This window comes from Meleagris gallopavo, chromosome 1 (genome assembly GCF_905368555.1).
Source record: "Meleagris gallopavo chromosome 1, MGAL_WU_HG_1.1, whole genome shotgun sequence".
Classification (NCBI taxonomy): domain Eukaryota; kingdom Metazoa; phylum Chordata; class Aves; order Galliformes; family Phasianidae; genus Meleagris; species Meleagris gallopavo.
Genome location: NC_139404.1, coordinates 49,243,524 through 49,261,368, shown reverse-complemented (window position 1 = coordinate 49,261,368; position 17,845 = coordinate 49,243,524). Strand labels below are relative to the sequence as shown.

General features: G+C 42.9%; 1 protein-coding gene across 2 annotated transcripts; it reads right to left on the bottom strand.

Annotated features, from left to right (window-relative positions):
- Positions 1–749: 749 nt before the first annotated feature.
- On the bottom strand, positions 750–17,595 carry SLC25A17 (solute carrier family 25 member 17). Of its 2 annotated transcripts, none has more exons than XM_010710617.4 (9): positions 17,466–17,595; positions 11,640–11,700; positions 10,740–10,806; positions 9,113–9,264; positions 6,500–6,616; positions 5,665–5,810; positions 4,414–4,509; positions 1,697–1,779; positions 750–1,352 (listed from the first exon to the last, which is right to left on the bottom strand). In XM_010710617.4, exons 1-9 carry the CDS (start codon positions 17,508–17,510, stop codon positions 1,205–1,207), a joined length of 915 nt encoding a protein of 304 aa, XP_010708919.1. In that variant the 5' UTR covers positions 17,511–17,595; the 3' UTR covers positions 750–1,204. The 2 variants fall into 2 exon arrangements, with proteins under 2 accessions (XP_010708919.1, XP_085082019.1); XM_085225893.1 differs by lacking the exon at positions 17,466–17,595 and adding an exon at positions 15,622–15,817.
- Between the last annotated feature and the right edge of the window lie 250 nt (positions 17,596–17,845).

Genomic DNA, 17,845 nt, shown 5'->3' with positions numbered 1-17,845 from the left:
CCCAATACTTTTTGAACCTTAACTCCAATTTATTCTTGTGCAAAAGAAGGCAGAAAGACATTCTCATTTCACGTGCAGAACTGATTCAAACTGGGGGGGGTTAAGACGCCATTTCACAGTTCAACAAACCTCCTGCAGCACTTCCCCCAGACTTCACTGGCGTTAAATTATTGTAGACTTTCTCAACACTTCAACTATAAGACTGTACTTCAGAAGAATCCTGCTGCAGACTTCTTGACAGACAGCAGTATTTATATGCATTTTGTGGCCAAGGATGACTAAACTCTGCATAAAGAACATACATGCTTGCATTAGCTGGGACAACAGTTATGACCCCTTGGCCTTCTGGTCAAGAAAATGTCTGGGAAGATCCATGGAAAAAACAACTAAACCCCCTTTCTGGGAAGGCATGCCACTGATGAAGCACAGGCTATTGCTCCCTATCTGCATGAGAACACGAATTCACATTCTCCACAAAGAACCTGAAAATACAGAACTCTGTCTTTTTCTGTGTAAAGAGTCACTTTCTTGAGGCACTCACCTTGTGAAAGCATGAGGATACTCTCCCCTTTTCTACCCTGTGTCTGCACTGAATATTTGCCTGAGGGTTCTGGAAAGCACTGTGCCTACTTGCTGCTAGCATTCACAGTAGCAGCTCAGAAACATCAGTGCCAGGTTTCTGGGAGAACGCCTAGTCATTCTGTGCTGCAAACATGTATGTGATGTTAAAAGAAAACTCTGTCAAAATCTTGATCTTTCTGAACTGTTTTAATGATCCACATCATTGAGTGACATAAACATAGTGTGAAGAGAATAACATGAAACCAGCCCCACCGGCTGTTGACAGAAGGTAAAGACAGGGAGAGTAGTTGAGGGTAATTCAAAGGAAAACCAGAAAGTTCAGCACAGTGAGGGAATCATTCTCACCGTGACTGTCTGCCAATTCACAAAGCAGTAGGAATTTCATTTCAAGTGTTTGAATAAAGTCTCTGTTTTGTTTCTTAACACAGTGAGTCCACAGAAGAGCAGGGAATGGGCTATTCCCAAAGTTGTGGCAACACTTCCTACAGACTGCATTCCGAACTTCTCCAAGGAATGGAGATGGCTAAAGAAGAGCAAGTGAGGACCCGTTACTACCCAAGTGCAGTCTCAAAAACAGAATATATTTTTCTAGAGCCCATAACCTTTGGCATAGGTTCCTTTCTCAATGTGTGCGCGAATGCTTTAATCCCATGACTCTGAAGGTTGCCGCAGTCAGTTTCTCATATACTAGAAACATAAGAGCAGCAGTAAGGACTGTCTGCAGGAGCTTTGCTTCAAGGCCTTTGTAGAGTCCCATTAATCCAAAACGTCTAAGAAGAAGAAGAAGAATTATTACAGGTTAATGACAACTGTAAGGATCTTCAATTCATTCTTGATCTCTTAACTGACTTTTATGATTAAAAGCATTTCACAGAAGAGTCTACAAGTTAAGTATTTTAGCAAGAAACTTGTTTCTTTTTAAAGCCAGAGGTGATTCAATAGGTTTCCCATATATCAGCTGCTGCAGAGACTTTAAATGACAAGTTTGGGCTGTGGTGGACAAGCAAAGGAAAAAAAAAAAGAGTCACATCCAACAATACTGTCAACATTAGTAATATTTAAACATTTTATAACATATTAAAAAAAACAACAACAACAAACAAAGAAGTCTCACCTCACTCTCTCTCGAAGAAGGTAGAGAACATTTTTAAGACTGCCCAGTGTTCGGTTTTCTGGGTTCAATCTGTGGCGTCCAAACTAAAAAAAAAAAAAAAAAAAAAAAAAAAAAGGAAGCACCAGCATTTTAGTGCAGTAGTTCCCCATGTTAATTGGCTGAGAACCCAATATGTGGTAATAAAGCCTGAAGAGTCTATCCCACAGCTCTTTTTAAATGTTCTAGGCTTTAATAGCAGTCAGTGAAGGCATGAAACTAAAGCTCAAGTTACTCAACTTTATATACTCAGTGATAGAATAAAATGTTTTGGTTTTAAGACAGATTCCAAGAAAGCATTACACATGGCCATGCTTGCTGTCTTTCAGTTCTTCTACAGGAGGAAATGTTTTAGGATCTCAAAAACTCAGCTTGCAAGAACATGTGAGGGATTTACACAAGTCTCTTTGCTATGTGCCTCGAAAAACAGCAGCAACAAAACAGTACTGGAAACTATTTAGGTGAAGAGTCTCACAAGCAGTGACTTGTCATCAGCAACTAACCCATTTGATCCTGAGAAACCAAGGTTAAGCATTATTGTCAAAGAGTCAGACACCTCTATCCATTTTCAAATGCTAACTAGGTTCAAGCTACAGTGCCAGTCACAGCCCATGTTACTCAGAGGTTTCTGAACACCGCCAGGATTGGGAGTTTCCTTCTTCTCTCTTCTCTACCATCATACTGCTCTGATGTACTGCAAACAGAGCTTCACAAAGGAACAAAAAGTTAAAGATTTCCCAAAGGAAAGAGCATTCTCTAACTCAGGAAATGAGGCGTGAGTTTTAAAGAGAACATCTGCACCCTGGATCACTGCGCACACCAACAGCACTGCTGTTTCTCCAGTGGGAACTTAATTTATCCACAAAGGCGCTGAAGAAGCAGCTTCCCCACATAATCAGTAACAACAGTGCCATGTATTTTTAATGACTGAAAGGGAGATAGACGTACCAACAGGCAAGGCTGGAAGCTGCTCAGCACTATCAATGACACAGGTAATTGCTCATTTCATGGGAACAAGGAAGAGCACTGTGCCAGGAAGAGGAAAGCAAAGGTATAGAGAGCTCATTACAAGGAGCCCCAATAACCATGAGAGAGCAGTAAGTTTATAAAAGTTGAAGATTTTTAGAAGAAAAAGCCCCAAAATTCAACTTTGAGGGCAGAACTTAAGTTTCATGTGGAGGCATTCCTTGTGTCACAGGGAAAGAATGGGCTGCCATGAAGTAACAGCACATAGGACACCTTTTTCTACCACGGGTCCCTGTGAGAAGCACGCATCAGCACTGGGACACCGGCAGCAAGGCTGTGCTTTACCATAAAGATGACTCCTCACCACCCAGGCAAGCTAGCAAAAAATTGGCTGCTTAGGCTAGAGCAAGCAGGAGGCAGCAGTTGGTTTGTCATCAAACCATCAGCACAACTTACCAGAGCCGCCCTCATTTTAAAGAATGACAGTGCCACCAAGAGACAGAAGCACTTTGTTCAAGAAGCCAGGAGAAGATGAGCAAAACATGGAACTGAGACTGCAGCTATTTCTGCTGCAACCATGGAAAGGAATGAGGGCTAAGGCTGTTCTGTTGACACAGACCCAGGAAAACTGTAGCACCGTGCAATGCTAAAGCTCAAACAGAGCACTCTGATTTTCTGACAGTTCTTATTCATGCCAGAAGAAAAGGCACTACAAATTAAAACCAGTCCATTCTGCAACGAACCCAAATAAAGGTACATTTGCTTAAATGTCATTTTTCTTTTTAATCTACCCTTTAAATAATAAAAGCCTGTATTATTAACTTAACTCCTGAGATGTGTCCAGTCTCTTTAAACAGGATAGGACAGGCAAATGAATTCACTGGCTCTGCTGATGATCACAAGTTGAGAAAGTTTCAGAAGAAATGACTTTTATCAAAACTAAATTTCTACATGTGTATGGGGCTGCTGAATCACGGCCTGAACCTCTGATTAATCACCTGAGGCGAGCAATGAGTCAGCCACGGGAGCACAGGTGAAGGCAAATCACCTGTGCTGCAGGAAAGGGTGGAGCCTGGCTCCACCTCTCCTAGACCCATTTAAGAGCTGACTGCCAGCAGGGAAGGATCTCTCTGGAGATCTGCTCCATCAGAGTTCATCTTGTGAGCCCAGGATAGGGTGAGTGACTTTCTCTCATTACTCCAATATAAATTATATTAGCCAAGCTCCTGGATATATATATATATATATACATGGATATCATTGTGTACACAGGAATGTGTATAGAAGTGAGAAGGAACATAAGAAAGAAAAGCTGGGCAGACACACCTAATATCTTATGAGGTTAGTAATAATCACACAGTGGAAAATATAAATAAATGTGTAACAGTTCTAAAATTAAATAAAAATGTAAAAGAGATTTTAAAGCTTGAAGTCATCTGGAAACAAACTGGGCTTAGAGAATTTAATTTTAGTTTCCCACTTGACACATTTTCTGTTTATAGCCAAAGAAGTAAAGCTACAATTCTGCAGTGCCTATAAGAGCTGAATGGAGTACCAGCTTCTGAGGGACATGATACTAATGCATTATGTTGTCAACCCTGATAGCTCTTGAGGCAATTTGGAACAGCAATGCCAAGTTCCATCAGAACCCATCTTCAAAGAAAAGACGTGCTCTTGCAAATGATCAGTTACCCAGAAACAAGAAGAGTACTCACCCGCAGGATTGACTGCACAGTCTGTAAAGGATAAGTGAGGGTGGTGGCAACTGCTTTGGCTACTGCACCCATGACAAAAGCATCCAAAGATGTGAGCTGTTCAATACAGAAAGAACACAGAGCACCCCATCAGCCAGTTACCTGCATATCTTTGACAGTTGAGTATCATTACCTGCTTCTTGGTTCTCTAAGCATTGCTGGAATAAAAGTAGTATAATGAAGCTTGAGGTTATCTCACTTGTAAAGAGTCAAAACAGTGCAACGAAGCAGCTAACACCCAAAAGGAGGGTTCATTTGTTATTCCTACCTACTCACAAGCTTTTGAATTTCTCACCTTGGCACCCTCCAGCTAGCTTACTGAAACAACGTGAAAATAAAGTCAAACTTAAAGCACCAGCATGGGAAGTAGTATAAGGTATAGTAGCATTAAGCATGCCCTCAATTCACAACCAGGTCCGGCTTCAGAACATACAAACTAACATATCCACAACATGCTCTTGGGGCGAGGAGATGGACTGAATGTCTCCTAGAATGTGATTATATAATCCTGAGAGAATCACTGGGCCCCTCGGGCAGAACTATAGTCCTGACAACGGAGGATAAAAATCTCCATCCCTCAGTAGTTAATTACACATGATGGAAGTCCATCCTCACATACAAAACCCATCATGGTCCAAAATGCACCAAAGACACTGAAATCAGTGTAGATGAAAACAATGGATTTCAGCAGAAGAAAGTGTAAAAGCTCATTAACAAAAATCAGTAGAAGTCCATATCAGAGCATTCTTTAAATTATAAAATCAGGTTGGTTCCAATCAGAAATATGGGCAACCAACATATTTAATTTACTTCAAGAAGGGTAACAGGGTAGGTATAACTACCTGTTTCTCAAAAAGATACATTAGAATTTAATTGCCTAATGCAGATTAACGGTGGCAAGCGAATGTAAACAGATGAAGACAAAAGTGCAGCTTTAGTTTCACAGAAAGAGGAATTGTCACAGTAATAACTTCCTTTGGAATGGGAAAGATCCAGAGCCCACTTGGCATTACAATCACATGCCTGTATAAGAAATACACTGACTTGAACCCAACAACAGGAGAGGGGAAAAAAAAAAAAAAAAAAAAAAGAGAAAGTGGCAAAAGCCTCCACACTTCCATAACAACAAAAAACAGAAGAAAATGTACATTTCTCCAAAGAACCTCTCTCTTCACAGAGAACGTCCATCACCCGGTCTCAAAACATACTTACCTGTGTCTGCTTTTTTAAAAGCTTTCTTTTAAAGCCTTCATAAAACATGAACTGTATGGCAGGGTTGAAGACCAGCAGCAAGGAAGGGAAAGTACCGTTCCATAAAGCTGAGGCTCCTTCATCCCGTATGATCTGATGGAAGGCATCTGAGAAATAAGGTGGAGGAAAGTCGTTATGGTTATGAGCACAACATTCTGATTATAGAAGAGTGAAGCTGTATTTAAAGGCTGATGCTCCGCTTTTATAAAAGTCCATAACACTCATTTCTGTGTCATTTTTTATCCACTATTCTAATTGGGAAGTTAATGGCAAAACAGTGGCAGAGGAGGTTCTTCCTCACACCGCTCTTAGTGTGAGTAAAGCTTGCCAGCCATGCAGGTGCCTTCATCTTTCCAGTTCAAGCTCAGAATCAATGTTAGATTTCTGAACCCTCTTCAAAACAACCTTCTCTCTTTACAGAGCAAGGCAGCCTGAAGGCGCGGGTGGGTTAGAGATGACAGTGAGTAAAATGTAAATTTGCAAGTCGTCTATTAAGAGGCGGACCTCCCAGCTAGAACACTGCTGGGCTCACTGCTCCTGCAGGATTTGGATAAGATGTCGTGTGCGTTTGCAGAAAGCCTCGGGGTTACGTGTGCGCAGACCACAAACTCTCAGTTACCATCAGAGGTGGCACAGTCCAGGTTCCCGTCAAACTGCATGACTGCAAAGTGATAAGGGAGTACAGAGATTCCACAAGGAGATCTGTTATACAAATAACAGTCTTTCATCTTCAGAGTCCTTGCTGTGGGATTTCACTGCAGGAGCTCCTCCTTGTTTGAGGACAACAGATGCTCACCTATGATGCCTTTATAATTGGTCGGCACAATGTCTTCGTTTCTAAATTTTGCTCCTTGCAGCTTCAGCCGTGTGTTCACTACCCAGAGAGGAGTGGTCAGGAGTACATTCACAACACCTAATGCAAACACAAGGCAAGGGAAATCAGTGAGAACCAGAAGATTCCAAAGGTATCCCATGTCAGATGTGCCGTGAATTGCATATGCAACAGATTAATAGTAGAGGGAATATAATCCTGTTTCTCTTCTCCAAAATGAAAGACAACAAACCAAATACAGACAAGGTAAAGGAATTTCAAGTGAATTTATTTCTTTGCTGCATTGAATATCACTCTGGAACTCCAATCACTCTACTTTACACATGCCCTACTTAATGTGGGTATGGTACACTATTTCAGAAAGAAAGCACGAAGGAGTAAAGGTAGAAGGATTCATTGATCAGAAGATATCAAAACACATAAACGTGTGCGTGTTGCTTACCAGAAAAGAGCCCCCACATTGCCAAAGGAACGAGAACAAGAAAACTCAGCCTTTTGGACAAGTGAAGCACATTCTAGTGTGCAAAACAGAGGATTCTTAAGGCGGTGTGAAAAGGAATTGCACACAAAGTCAAACACAACAGACCAGCAGGGAAGCTGAGAATCAGAAATAAGTATGGGGGTGGAGAAATAGACACAGCTGCATGAGGTTGCAACAGAGAGGTCGTTTAGGACTGTACTTTGCAATAACAAGGAGGATTAAGTAACATTACTTCTGCAGTCACCTGGTACAGCTCTTCCCAGCTCAGCCATGAACTAACCATGGAGAAATGAGCTCTTACAAATGTTTCTGCATCACAAAAGCAGCAATCGCTTGTGTGCTGGCCCCTTCCCTTCTCCTCCCCAAACAGTCCAGCCCACAGCCTCTCCTCAAAGGGGAGGTGCTCTCCTCCCTTCATCAGCATCTTGATTCTCCCCTGGACTCTCACAAGTATGTCCATGTAACTTGTACCAGCGGGTCCAGAACTGTGCCCAGCACTCCCAGTCATGGTTCACCAACGCTGAAGAAAGGCAATTACATTTTCTCAGTGCTAACAAGCCACTGCCTAATGCAGCCAGCGATAACATTAACTCTTCTTAGCAGCAGGGGCACACTGCTGGCTCACATTCAACTTTTTGTCCACCACAAAGGACCCATCATCACAAAGCTGCTTCCCTCCCTGACAAATGCCAGCCTGAACTGGAGCATGGAGTTGTTCCTTCCCTGATGCAGGACTTTGCATCACCCCTTGTTACACTGCACAAGCTTCTTGTCTGTCCATTTCTGCCTCATCACCCTGACCATTAATTAAGATTATATTAATCAGGACGTCACTCAGCACAGACCCCTGGGGTCCCTCCTCATTCCTGGCCTCCACCTCGACTTCGTGCCACTGATGACAACATCTAGCAGCAGAAAAGTCACATTAATCCCTTTTAATCAAAGTCAGTGCGGTTACACTGTGGAATTAACAGGTTAGAGCCCAACACGTTACAGGACAATCTACTTGCAATTTTTCAGATGATTCTGACACAAAATATTATTGTCCAAAAAGGAAAGACAAGGGCACAGATTTTTTTATTGTTTCTTTGGGTTTTGGCGTTGTATTTACTGTTTCTTTTTGGTGTTTGTCCAATCTGTATTTGCTACCAGTAAGAGGAGTGACAGACTGGTGAGGAGAATTTGCAAACACCTGAAGTGGAATTTTTCAGTGACACCAGAAATTATTCCACAGAGATACTCATTACTGATGTTGAATACAACGTAGTCATTTAAATGACAAGCTCTTACTGTGATTCCTGCAGCCTTTCATCTAGAATGCCATTAGATCAGAACTTACCTCACTGATACAGCCAACCCTACAAATTTCCTTACCTTCCTCCCCGCTACTTTCTCATCACCTACACTGGAGATAAAACAAGAAACTAGCCAAAATACATGAAAAAGCCCCCCAGACCCTCCAAATCACAGTCCTTTCATGGTCACATGAGCCACTGATCCTGTAGAACAGTATCAGCAGACACAGACATACAGTAGTAGTTTTACCACACTGGATTTGCACAAAGGTGTTGGCATCGTCACTCTTTCAAAGAAACTGCTGAGCATCCGCATGAGAGGAAGGGATGAAAAGAACACATGGTTCTCACTGTCCTTACATACACATAGGGACTTCCTGTCCCTTTCATATGACCCAGAAAGAAGTCTAAGAACTGGCACCCAAATTCTTACTTCAACAACTCTATCATCCTAACTGAAAATACCTTGGAATTGTCATTTGCATTTCCTTTGAAAAAAAACTATTCTCTCTCCCTGCTGCTTCTCTTCAATATCTTAAATGTCGATGCCCTGATACCAAATGCACATACTAAACAGCGCACCACACACAAACAGAATACAAGACCACAACATGAACAAATTATATGTGCTTATCATGTGGAGAGGATGGCATGGAAGAGCCATCAGGGCTGTACAATATGCTTTGTTGGTATACAGAGATAAGCAAGGAGTGAGATCTCCGGTGGACTTGATAAAGGAAAATGTTAAATTCTGAAAAATCTCAGTTTCATCAGAGGTATATTTTCAGTACATCCCCTTACCTGCAACAACCCCAAGAACCAAGTCTTTGCCAGTGGTTGAATGCTGACCTTTGACCCAGAGAGTTTTGAGACTATTAAAGGTATAAAAGTAAACAAAATTGGAGCAGCAAAGGCTGGAGATGACAGGGAACCACCCTCGATATGGTGCCAGCCTAGTGGAAAGAAAAAAAGTTAAGGTAAGAAGCCACAGTAAGGATCAGCAAAACATTCATCTGGGCAGGTTGATTTGTCATGTTGAAGGCCCCAGGGATACAACACCTTACGCTACAAACAATAATAACCAGGCATGTCTTTATTATTATTGGTCAGAAACCGGACTGAACTCTTGAGTTCAAGGTGGGAGGAAGTTCTAGTAAACGCCTTGCAGTAAAGTTTAGAGCAAATCAGTCGGGTACATGAGAAAAAGACATTATCTGCTTAAACTTAACTATACTGATCACAGATGAAAAGCTGAGTCGACATTGCTTTGCTCCTTTGGATGTAATGTATTCTCAAGAAAGTGTACTATGAGACAAGATGAATAAAAGCTATGGTCAACAAAGTGCTTACGACCTCACACCACTGTTAGGTTTCCTTTGGTTGGTCAGTTTGCTTTAAGGCTCTTTCTGTGTGAATCCAGGCTTCATTAAAACCACTACAGCCTGTGCACTGCTCAGCCAGGGTCTCTGGAGGAAGCACTGTTCCCCTCGTGCCACAATCACTGATGTTTCCTTCACAGGAAATACAGGATGGATGCCTGCTTTTGCAGTCATTCCATTACAACTGATGGTTTGTTGGTGTTTGTTTTTTTTTTTAGCTGAAGCTGACCTGTCACCCTCATGAGACAAATAGAGTGTAGAAATGTGAACAAAGGAGAGTGCTAACCGGCTGAGAGGTTGTGATGCACACAGCTGCCAATTGCTGGCGTTCAAAGCCATCAAAGAGTTCTTGGCCAAGCTAAACTGGTGTTCTGGAAACCCTCGCCCACCTTTGAGTTCCAAGGATTTGCTTAGGAAATCAGTTGTGACAAGGACATGTGCACAGCTGCTTTCAAGCCACTCAGCACAGACTGCAGGCAAATACTGAAGTACAGCTCTGCTGAAAGTTACGTTCTTTTCCACAGGCCTTGAATCTCACCAGCACCAGTGTGTCTGCAGTTACCAACTGCACTGCACAAAGAATCATTTGTTTCCTTCCGCTTTGCTTACCAGAAGAAACTTCCAGCTGGTAAAAATGTCTCAACTCTCTTGCACAGAGGCTCAGCTGTCCAAGAGTTTCATCTGTGCTAGGAGAAATGGACACACCCAAGAATTCGGGCAGACAAAGCTGGTTTATCAGGTACATGCAGGTTTGTGTGCAACCGTACCTGCATTTCTGAAGGAGGACAGCCCCCTCACTCATGGAGGCACAGTTACATGGCTAAAGAGCTTGATTGCATAACATACCCAAGAAAGTTAAACCAATTAACTCAAGGTGAAAAAATGCAGCTTCTGCCATTCATCTCACTTAGACATGGGGACATTTCCCTTCAAAGCAGAAATCTGTGTTCACATGGATTCGGACTAACTCCTCCACTTTAAAAGCAAGTTCAAACCATGTTTTAGAGTCTGCCTATATAAGGGTGAGGAGAAAATTAGGATCTACTTACAGGCCTTCTTCTTTGATGATTTCCAATAAAACTGCTGGAGTTGTCTTGGACTTCCGTTTCTCATCAACTGGGCAACAGAAGAATCACATTTTTAGGTTATGCCGATGGTCAGGACTCACTTTCAGTTCTTTGTCCTTCCCATTCTGAACACATCCCCAAACAGCGTATTTTTAATTTTTCCTTGTACAGGACACACATCTATTTCTGCAGAAATTCCAGAAAGCATCTCCTGACTCTCATCTGCTGGGTAAGGCTACTTGGCACTTCCATCTTTCCCCACGAGCAGCTTCTTTTGGGCCAAATGCACTTTCTTTTTCTGAGTGGAAAACTGCTCAGGAGCAGCACGGTGTTAACTTCTCCACCACACATTTCTGACCACCTGGCTCATGCTTCAACAGTACTCGAATCACAGCGCTAAGGTCTTTGCTAATTCTGTGACTTTTTTGATTAGAAGAGAGCATTAGAACAGAGTTTATACCCAGATGGAATTCGTGTAAATATCAGACATTCCTGCTCCCAGTTCTGCCTCTGACTTTTCCCTTTATACCTTTCCCAGAAATAAGTCCAGGCTCATTTTTCACAACATGCCCCTGTCGTGCCAAAAACACCAGCACCACACACATGTAATCCTGTATCATGTCACATCTCTTTCTTTTCAGTGTAAGATACCCATTTAGAAGTCAAATCTGGCCACGGATCACACAGTCTTTCCAGCTAATTAAAAGGTTGCCCAATATCCTCTCAAGAGGAATTACCTTCAGCTGGAAACATGGTGTTAGCAATCAAAAGGCATTGCACAAGTGAGATTCTTCTTCATGCAAGACAGGTCCCCCTGCAACAATCCTTACAAACTCCCATGACAAGAAAACACAAATGCCACTGTAAGAGTTCGACACTTACCCTGAAGTCTAAGTCTAGCTGTATCCAAAGGAAAAAATACAGTCATTGCAGTCATACTGCCCTGAAAGTAAATAAATAGATAAATAAATTGGCTACATAGTGTATCAGTTGCTCGTACAGATACCTGACAAACTCTCTGGTAGCCTTTTGCTTCTCATCCAGAAACTGGTGTAGTAAGTTTGAAGAAGGAACAAATTCCATATGTAGGAATATTATGGATGGAATGGGTTTTGCTCCCATGCTTACAAATGACTTTTTTTACTTACAGATTATTAGATCAAGCTAAAGCTAAAACCATTCAAAGCATTTTGTCCAAAGAGAAAACTATCAAAGTATGCGAGTGAACAAAATGTGTTAGGAGAGAAACGTACCACTAACTTTTCCTAACTCTTATTAGCCATTTCTGGCAAAGAAATAGGCCCCCTCACTGCAAAAAGACATTGAGGCCCTGGAGCAACAAAGCTGGTGAGGGGTCTGGAGCACAGGCCTTATGAGGAGCGGCTGAAGGAGCTGGGATTGTTCAGTCTGGAGGAGGCTCAGGGGAGACCTTATTGTTCTCTATAACTACCTGAAGGAGGCTGTAGTGAGCAGGGGGTTGGCCTCTTCTCTCGTGTAACTGGTGATAGAACTAGAGGGAATGGCTTCAAGCTGTGCCAGGGAAGACATTAGGACATTAGGAAATATACTTCTCTGAAAGAGTGGTCAGTCAGTGGAATGGGCTGCATAGGGAGGTGGTGGAGTCACGGACCCTGGAGGTGTTCAAGAAGTATTTAGACGCTGTGTTGAGGGACATGGTTTAATGAGAACTATTGGTGATAGGTGGATGGTTGGACTGGGTGATCTTGTGGGTCTTTTCCAACTTTGATGATTCTATGATTCTAAGAGGAAAGAATGACAAGCAATTGTTCTACAGGACCATTTTCCTTAAAGAAATAAAAATAAAGAATGTAAAAACACAAAAAACAAACTCTCACTCATTAGATATACTTTTTTTTTTTTTCTTTCCAGGACTTCATCTAGCACTGTACTAAATCCCAGTTTAGATAATTAAGCCCTACGTATCAAGTACATCTGCATTAATATTGCACAGCTTTTGAGAAAATATCTAACTCAAAAATAATGTGGTGTGGTATAAACTTGTATTTAATATTTCCGTAGACTGCTAACATTAAATGGCTGCTAAAGCCACCAGACTCTTCCATTAGTAGCCATACAGCTACTAACAACTGGTGGGAAGGTCGCAGGGCATGGTCCAGCAGCTCCAGGAGCCTTCCTCTCCTCTTCTCCTACCAACCCTCATTCCCAGCACCCAGCTGCTCAGCTTAACCAGCGGGGGCACTTGGTGCATGTTCAATTTACCCCAAAGCAAGATTTAGCCCGAATTTCACTCTCAGGGCAATCCTCCCCACAGCAACGTTAACATTCACACTCGTGTAAGAAAACGGAACAGAGGGAACATTTGTGAAAGGTTTGGGTAGAAGCCAACAGGACAAATAGGTGGGCACAAGGTACGGGCTTCTTAAAACCATACAAGAAGCTATGGCTCAAGACAAAGCCGTGAGCTAGTTTGTCTGGTTAACAGATTACAGCCAATGAAAGATAATTTGTACCCTCTCCCCCTCCTATAGATAAACTGATGAAAAGAAGCTGAAAGAAGCAGAGTTACTTTTTTGCTGGGCTTGTAAATGAAACAACTCAACGCTGCAGTCTGAAGAGTGCCAGAAATATATAGTGGCAACAGGAAAGAAGGGTGAGGCAGAGATGAGTGGAACCACCTCTCAGCAACAAAACTGCTCTCAGGCTCTGAATTGTGATACCAGCAGGAGAAACTAACTGTCACTGCTGTGTGCAGGTACATGCAATGCAGCCTACAGTTCTGTGCTGCTAAAAGGGGGATATTTCACTCTGCTTTCCCAACACCTTTCAGTCAGTGGTGAAGCTCAGCACTTTGCCAATTCAAGTCAAGCTATCACTGAACGATCTCCAGAACAGGTACAAACTGGCTTAAGTAATTCCAGCTGGTGGTAAGCAATGCTCCCCTATCACCTCCATTCTGTGGGTGTTACTACTGGGACAGCTACATGGCGAGGCAGAAGGCGAGGAAGCTTATCTGAGCAAAGCAGAACTTTTCCTAGTAGGCCACTCTTTCAGCTCCCTGGTCAGCATCACCACAGCGCTGCCAGCAGCTGGCAGGAACCAGGGGGTGGTCGTAAGCAGTCAGAACAAGCAGCCTGAGGTGACTTCACTGTCAAGGAGAGGTCTGTGTGACTGAAGTCTGCAGTCTGCTGGTTTTCAGATGTAAAAAAAAAAAACAAAGACGTGTTGACAGTCAATATTCAGAGCAGCTTAATTACTGCCATAATATTTCTATAAAGCTGTTATTCACATAGCTTTTGGAACAAGGTTACTTTACAGCTATATGCAGAGATTAAAAAAACACTTCTATAATCCAGTTAAAGTCTGCATTATTTATTTATTTTGCAGCTCACAGTATTATTAATTTAATTAGTCTCAGACTTGACCCAGTAGTCCAGAGGACAAATGGACTTTTATGGAACTGAAAGAAAAACAAAAGTGATGATGTTATGATCAGACGTGTTGCTCTGATTCATCACTTCAGCACAGTTCATAGGTTGCGTTTTTATAGAATCATAGGAGCCTTCAAGTTGGAAGGGACTTCTAAAGGTCACCCAATCCCCCTGCAAAGAACAGGGACACCTACAGCTCGATTAGGATGCACAGAACCCCTCCAGCCTGACCACGGATGTCTCTAGGGATGGGACATCCACTGCCTCTCTGAGCAATCAAGGCTTTTTCCTTATAACCAACCTAAAATTGCTCCTCTTTAAGTTTGAAACCATTTTCCCTTGTCTTATCACCACAGACCCTGCTACAGAGTCAGTCCCCTTCTTTCCTGTATCTCCCCCTTAGATACTGAAAGGCCACTATCAGGTTACCTGAAAGCCTTCTCTTCTCCAGGCTGAACAGCCCCATTCCTCATCACCCTTATAATAATTTAAGCAAAAGTTGAGACAATGCTCAAACTATGCACCTGCATAAGAGATCTTGACAAAATTCATGTATTACTGCAGCATACATATCTATAGGTGGATTAATACACATTTATTACAACAAAATACAAAGAAAAGCCAAGGTTTCCAGCATAACATAGTTAGGACAAAGGGGAAATAAGATAAACCAGCTCATTTTCAGAAAAAAGTCTTGCTTTTGGGCCTTAAATCGCATATGAATATTAGCATGTGTGGAGCCCACAAGAGTACAGAAGTGTAACGGGTCCAAGAAGTTCTGTCTTCCTTCACAAGATCACTGCAGCTCAGGTGTAAGCATTGTGAAGCACAAGAGGGAATTTCCTTCAGTCTATCACCAGCAGGGTGCTGAGGTGCCATTCTATCAGGCTTTGTTTATACGTGGATTTAAGGTTCTGGTTCGCACCAGAAGCTGTGATGAGGGGCACAGCCTATTTATCCCAGTCTGTACACACAGGTGTGAGGCTGGCAGGGAGGGCCACGAAGTATTGCTGTGTTCTGTGCAAACCAAGGGAAAGCACGCAGCATTCCAGTGGTGAGCTCATGTGAGGGGCTTCCCATTCTCAGAATGGGAAACAAACCCCCCATTGCTTCGGACTCCTGAAGCTGCACACCCAGAACACCCTAAAGACCAGAGAACGTTTCTATGATTATCTGTGCTACAGAAACCTTAAAAGCTATATTTTGCTTTCCGTGGCAGGCCAATATATAATCAGCTTTTATCGTTCAGTAACACCTAGCGCCTTTCATCCAACCACAACTCACTTGAACGCCTCGAATTCGACCTCCTGCCGAGCAGCCCAGCAATGATTTCCAGCACACCTCCGGCTGCCCGCAGTAACCCAAACGCAGCGCTGCAGCAGTTCGCTCCAAACCCACCACATCTGCTGGCACGACCCGCCGCACAGCTTCCCTTCCCCGCCCCGCCCGCTCACCACGGCGCCGGACACAGCGTGCACCAAGCTCTCGTAAGAGACGACGGAGGACATGGCCGCGGCTCCGGTGGGCTTCGGCTGCGAGGCGGCGGTGGCGCGGACAGCCAGCTTATCGACCGCCGCCCCCACGCGCGCCATTGCGCCCGCCCTCCCGCGCACCTCCGCGCCGTCACGTAGCACCGCCCTCGCCCGGCCCTCCCGGGAGCTGCGCGCATGCGTGGGGCCGCGCCTCAGCACAAGGCTGATTGGGAGCGGGTGAGAGAACCTGCGTTGGTCGGTCTGGAGAAAAAGAGCTCAGGGGAGACTTCATCGCTCTCTGCAATGACCTGAAAGGAGGCTGTGGAGAGGTGGGGGTCGGCCTCCGCTCCTGGGTAACTGCGATAGGACGAAAGCCTTCAGTTTAGTCAGTGTTAAGCTGAAGCAGAGCTGATAGTTCGTCTGGGCTCCAGAAAATCCAGAAGGATCATCCCTTCCTCTCCCCAAAGACAGAGCACATCACTTTATCCAATGAACTGTCTCTTTCAAACCCATCTTGAACTTGTTCTTAGGGAATTCAAATGTTGTCAGTGCATGGAGCACCATTATGACTCCAGCTCATAGCAGTGACACCACATCTCACCACCAAAAGTGATGCAATACAAGAAATTCTCACTGTCAGCCTTGTATGGGTAGAACAGGTCTAGCAAAATTGAATACCACGTTCTTTCTGTTCCCATGTGAGCATATCTGGAACACCCAGCACAAACTTTGCAATATTCCAACATTGCCACCGCCATTTCCAACACTTAAATTGCATATGGACATTAGCATGTGCAGAACACACAAAGGTATGGAAGTTCAACAGGTCCAAGAAGTTCTCTCTTCCTTCACAAGATCACTGCAGCTCATGTGTAAGCACTGTGAAACACGAGAGGGAAGCCAACATTCAACTCCTTACACAGCTCCCTGATTCACACTGATTGAGCCAATCGCTATGCTCTTCATTTCTTGGTGTGACAGCTATGCATGACTGCCCAATACTTGGCTCGTCTTTCACATCACTGTCGCCACTGCAGAAATGCACCACTTCACTGTGCTCACATCCACTGGTTGGTCTCCACAGCTGTTTAGTCAATGTCAGTGGGTGCCATTTTTCCTGCATGGAGGAAATCAGTGACACACCTTCGTGCACTTCCACGGCAGATACCATTTTGTCAGACTTCCTCTTCTCTGCAAGAAGTTCACACAGGAAGCTAAAGGACCTCAGGACAATTAAGTAACATCCATTGTCAACACTTCTCTTGCCTACCCACATTCCGTTTCTAAATCAGACATAGAATAATAACACTTAATGACTCCAGAGTCAAATTTACTCCCTTTGCACTGTCTTACCTTAGCAAATGAAGAACAAACACTGAACTCAAACTTATTTTACCTTGCTACACTCCTTGTGTATATATACTTGTGTACATCCTTGTGTAAATACTAATTTACAGAAAAAAGAGAACTGTACATCTTTTTTCTGCTCAGAAATTCACTTGAGATTGGAAATGTGAAGAGATTTAATTACTATTTTCAGAAGTATTTTCCTAATCTGTAGCAAAACTTAGGACCATACTTTCAGGTCGACACAGATTAAAGCAACTACGGATTAGCAGTTTGAATTCATTGAGCAGCAGTGTTTGATCATACAAACTTGGCGAGTTCATACTTAAGACCAGTTGAAACACCACCCTATTCCACAAGAAAGCATTGCAATCAAAAACATATTAAAAGCCCATTTCTTAAGTGTATACAAATAATATACAAATAATCCCTAGCCAGTTTTAGTTTTCCATAGACTTGTCAAACACAAGCTTTATTACCTTGCTGTTTGTTTTCTTTCCCAGGCACTTGTAAATATCTAGCATCTGTCCTGAAGCGCAATCTTCTGCTTTTGTGCTCCCAAAGAGGCTCAGAATTCATTCCAGTTTAGATTTTCACTTCTAGTTTGAGAAATTTTCATCCAAGAGACTAAAGAAAAAAAGCACCATGCATTACAAAATAGCTTTGAAAATCTGTTTTTTCTTTTTTCCTCAAACACTTTTCCCTATTTCAGGATTTTTTTTTTTTTTTAATGAACAGTTGCATTTCATTTTTCCTTACAAATCATTATCTTTTCTTTTTCAGATGGGAATTAGATGTCAGTGGCTGACCTTCAGCACATGCTCTCTAATAAGAGACAGTGCAATTAGTAGTAGCCAGT

What these genes read in the sequence shown, in the direction of transcription:
- SLC25A17 (XM_085225893.1), bottom strand. Translation starts at nt 15,759, where the DNA reads ATGGCGCGCGTGGGGGCGGCGGTCGATAAGCTGGCTGTCCGCGCCACC. An exon ending in CTGTGCAGTCAATCCTGCGG is followed by an intron (nt 1,780 to 4,413) that starts GTGAGTACTCTT and finishes TTTTTTTTTTAG; the next exon opens with TTTGGACGCCACAGATTGAA. An exon ending in CTTCTTCGAGAGAGAGTGAG is followed by an intron (nt 1,353 to 1,696) that starts GTGAGACTTCTT and finishes TCTTCTTCTTAG; the next exon opens with ACGTTTTGGATTAATGGGAC.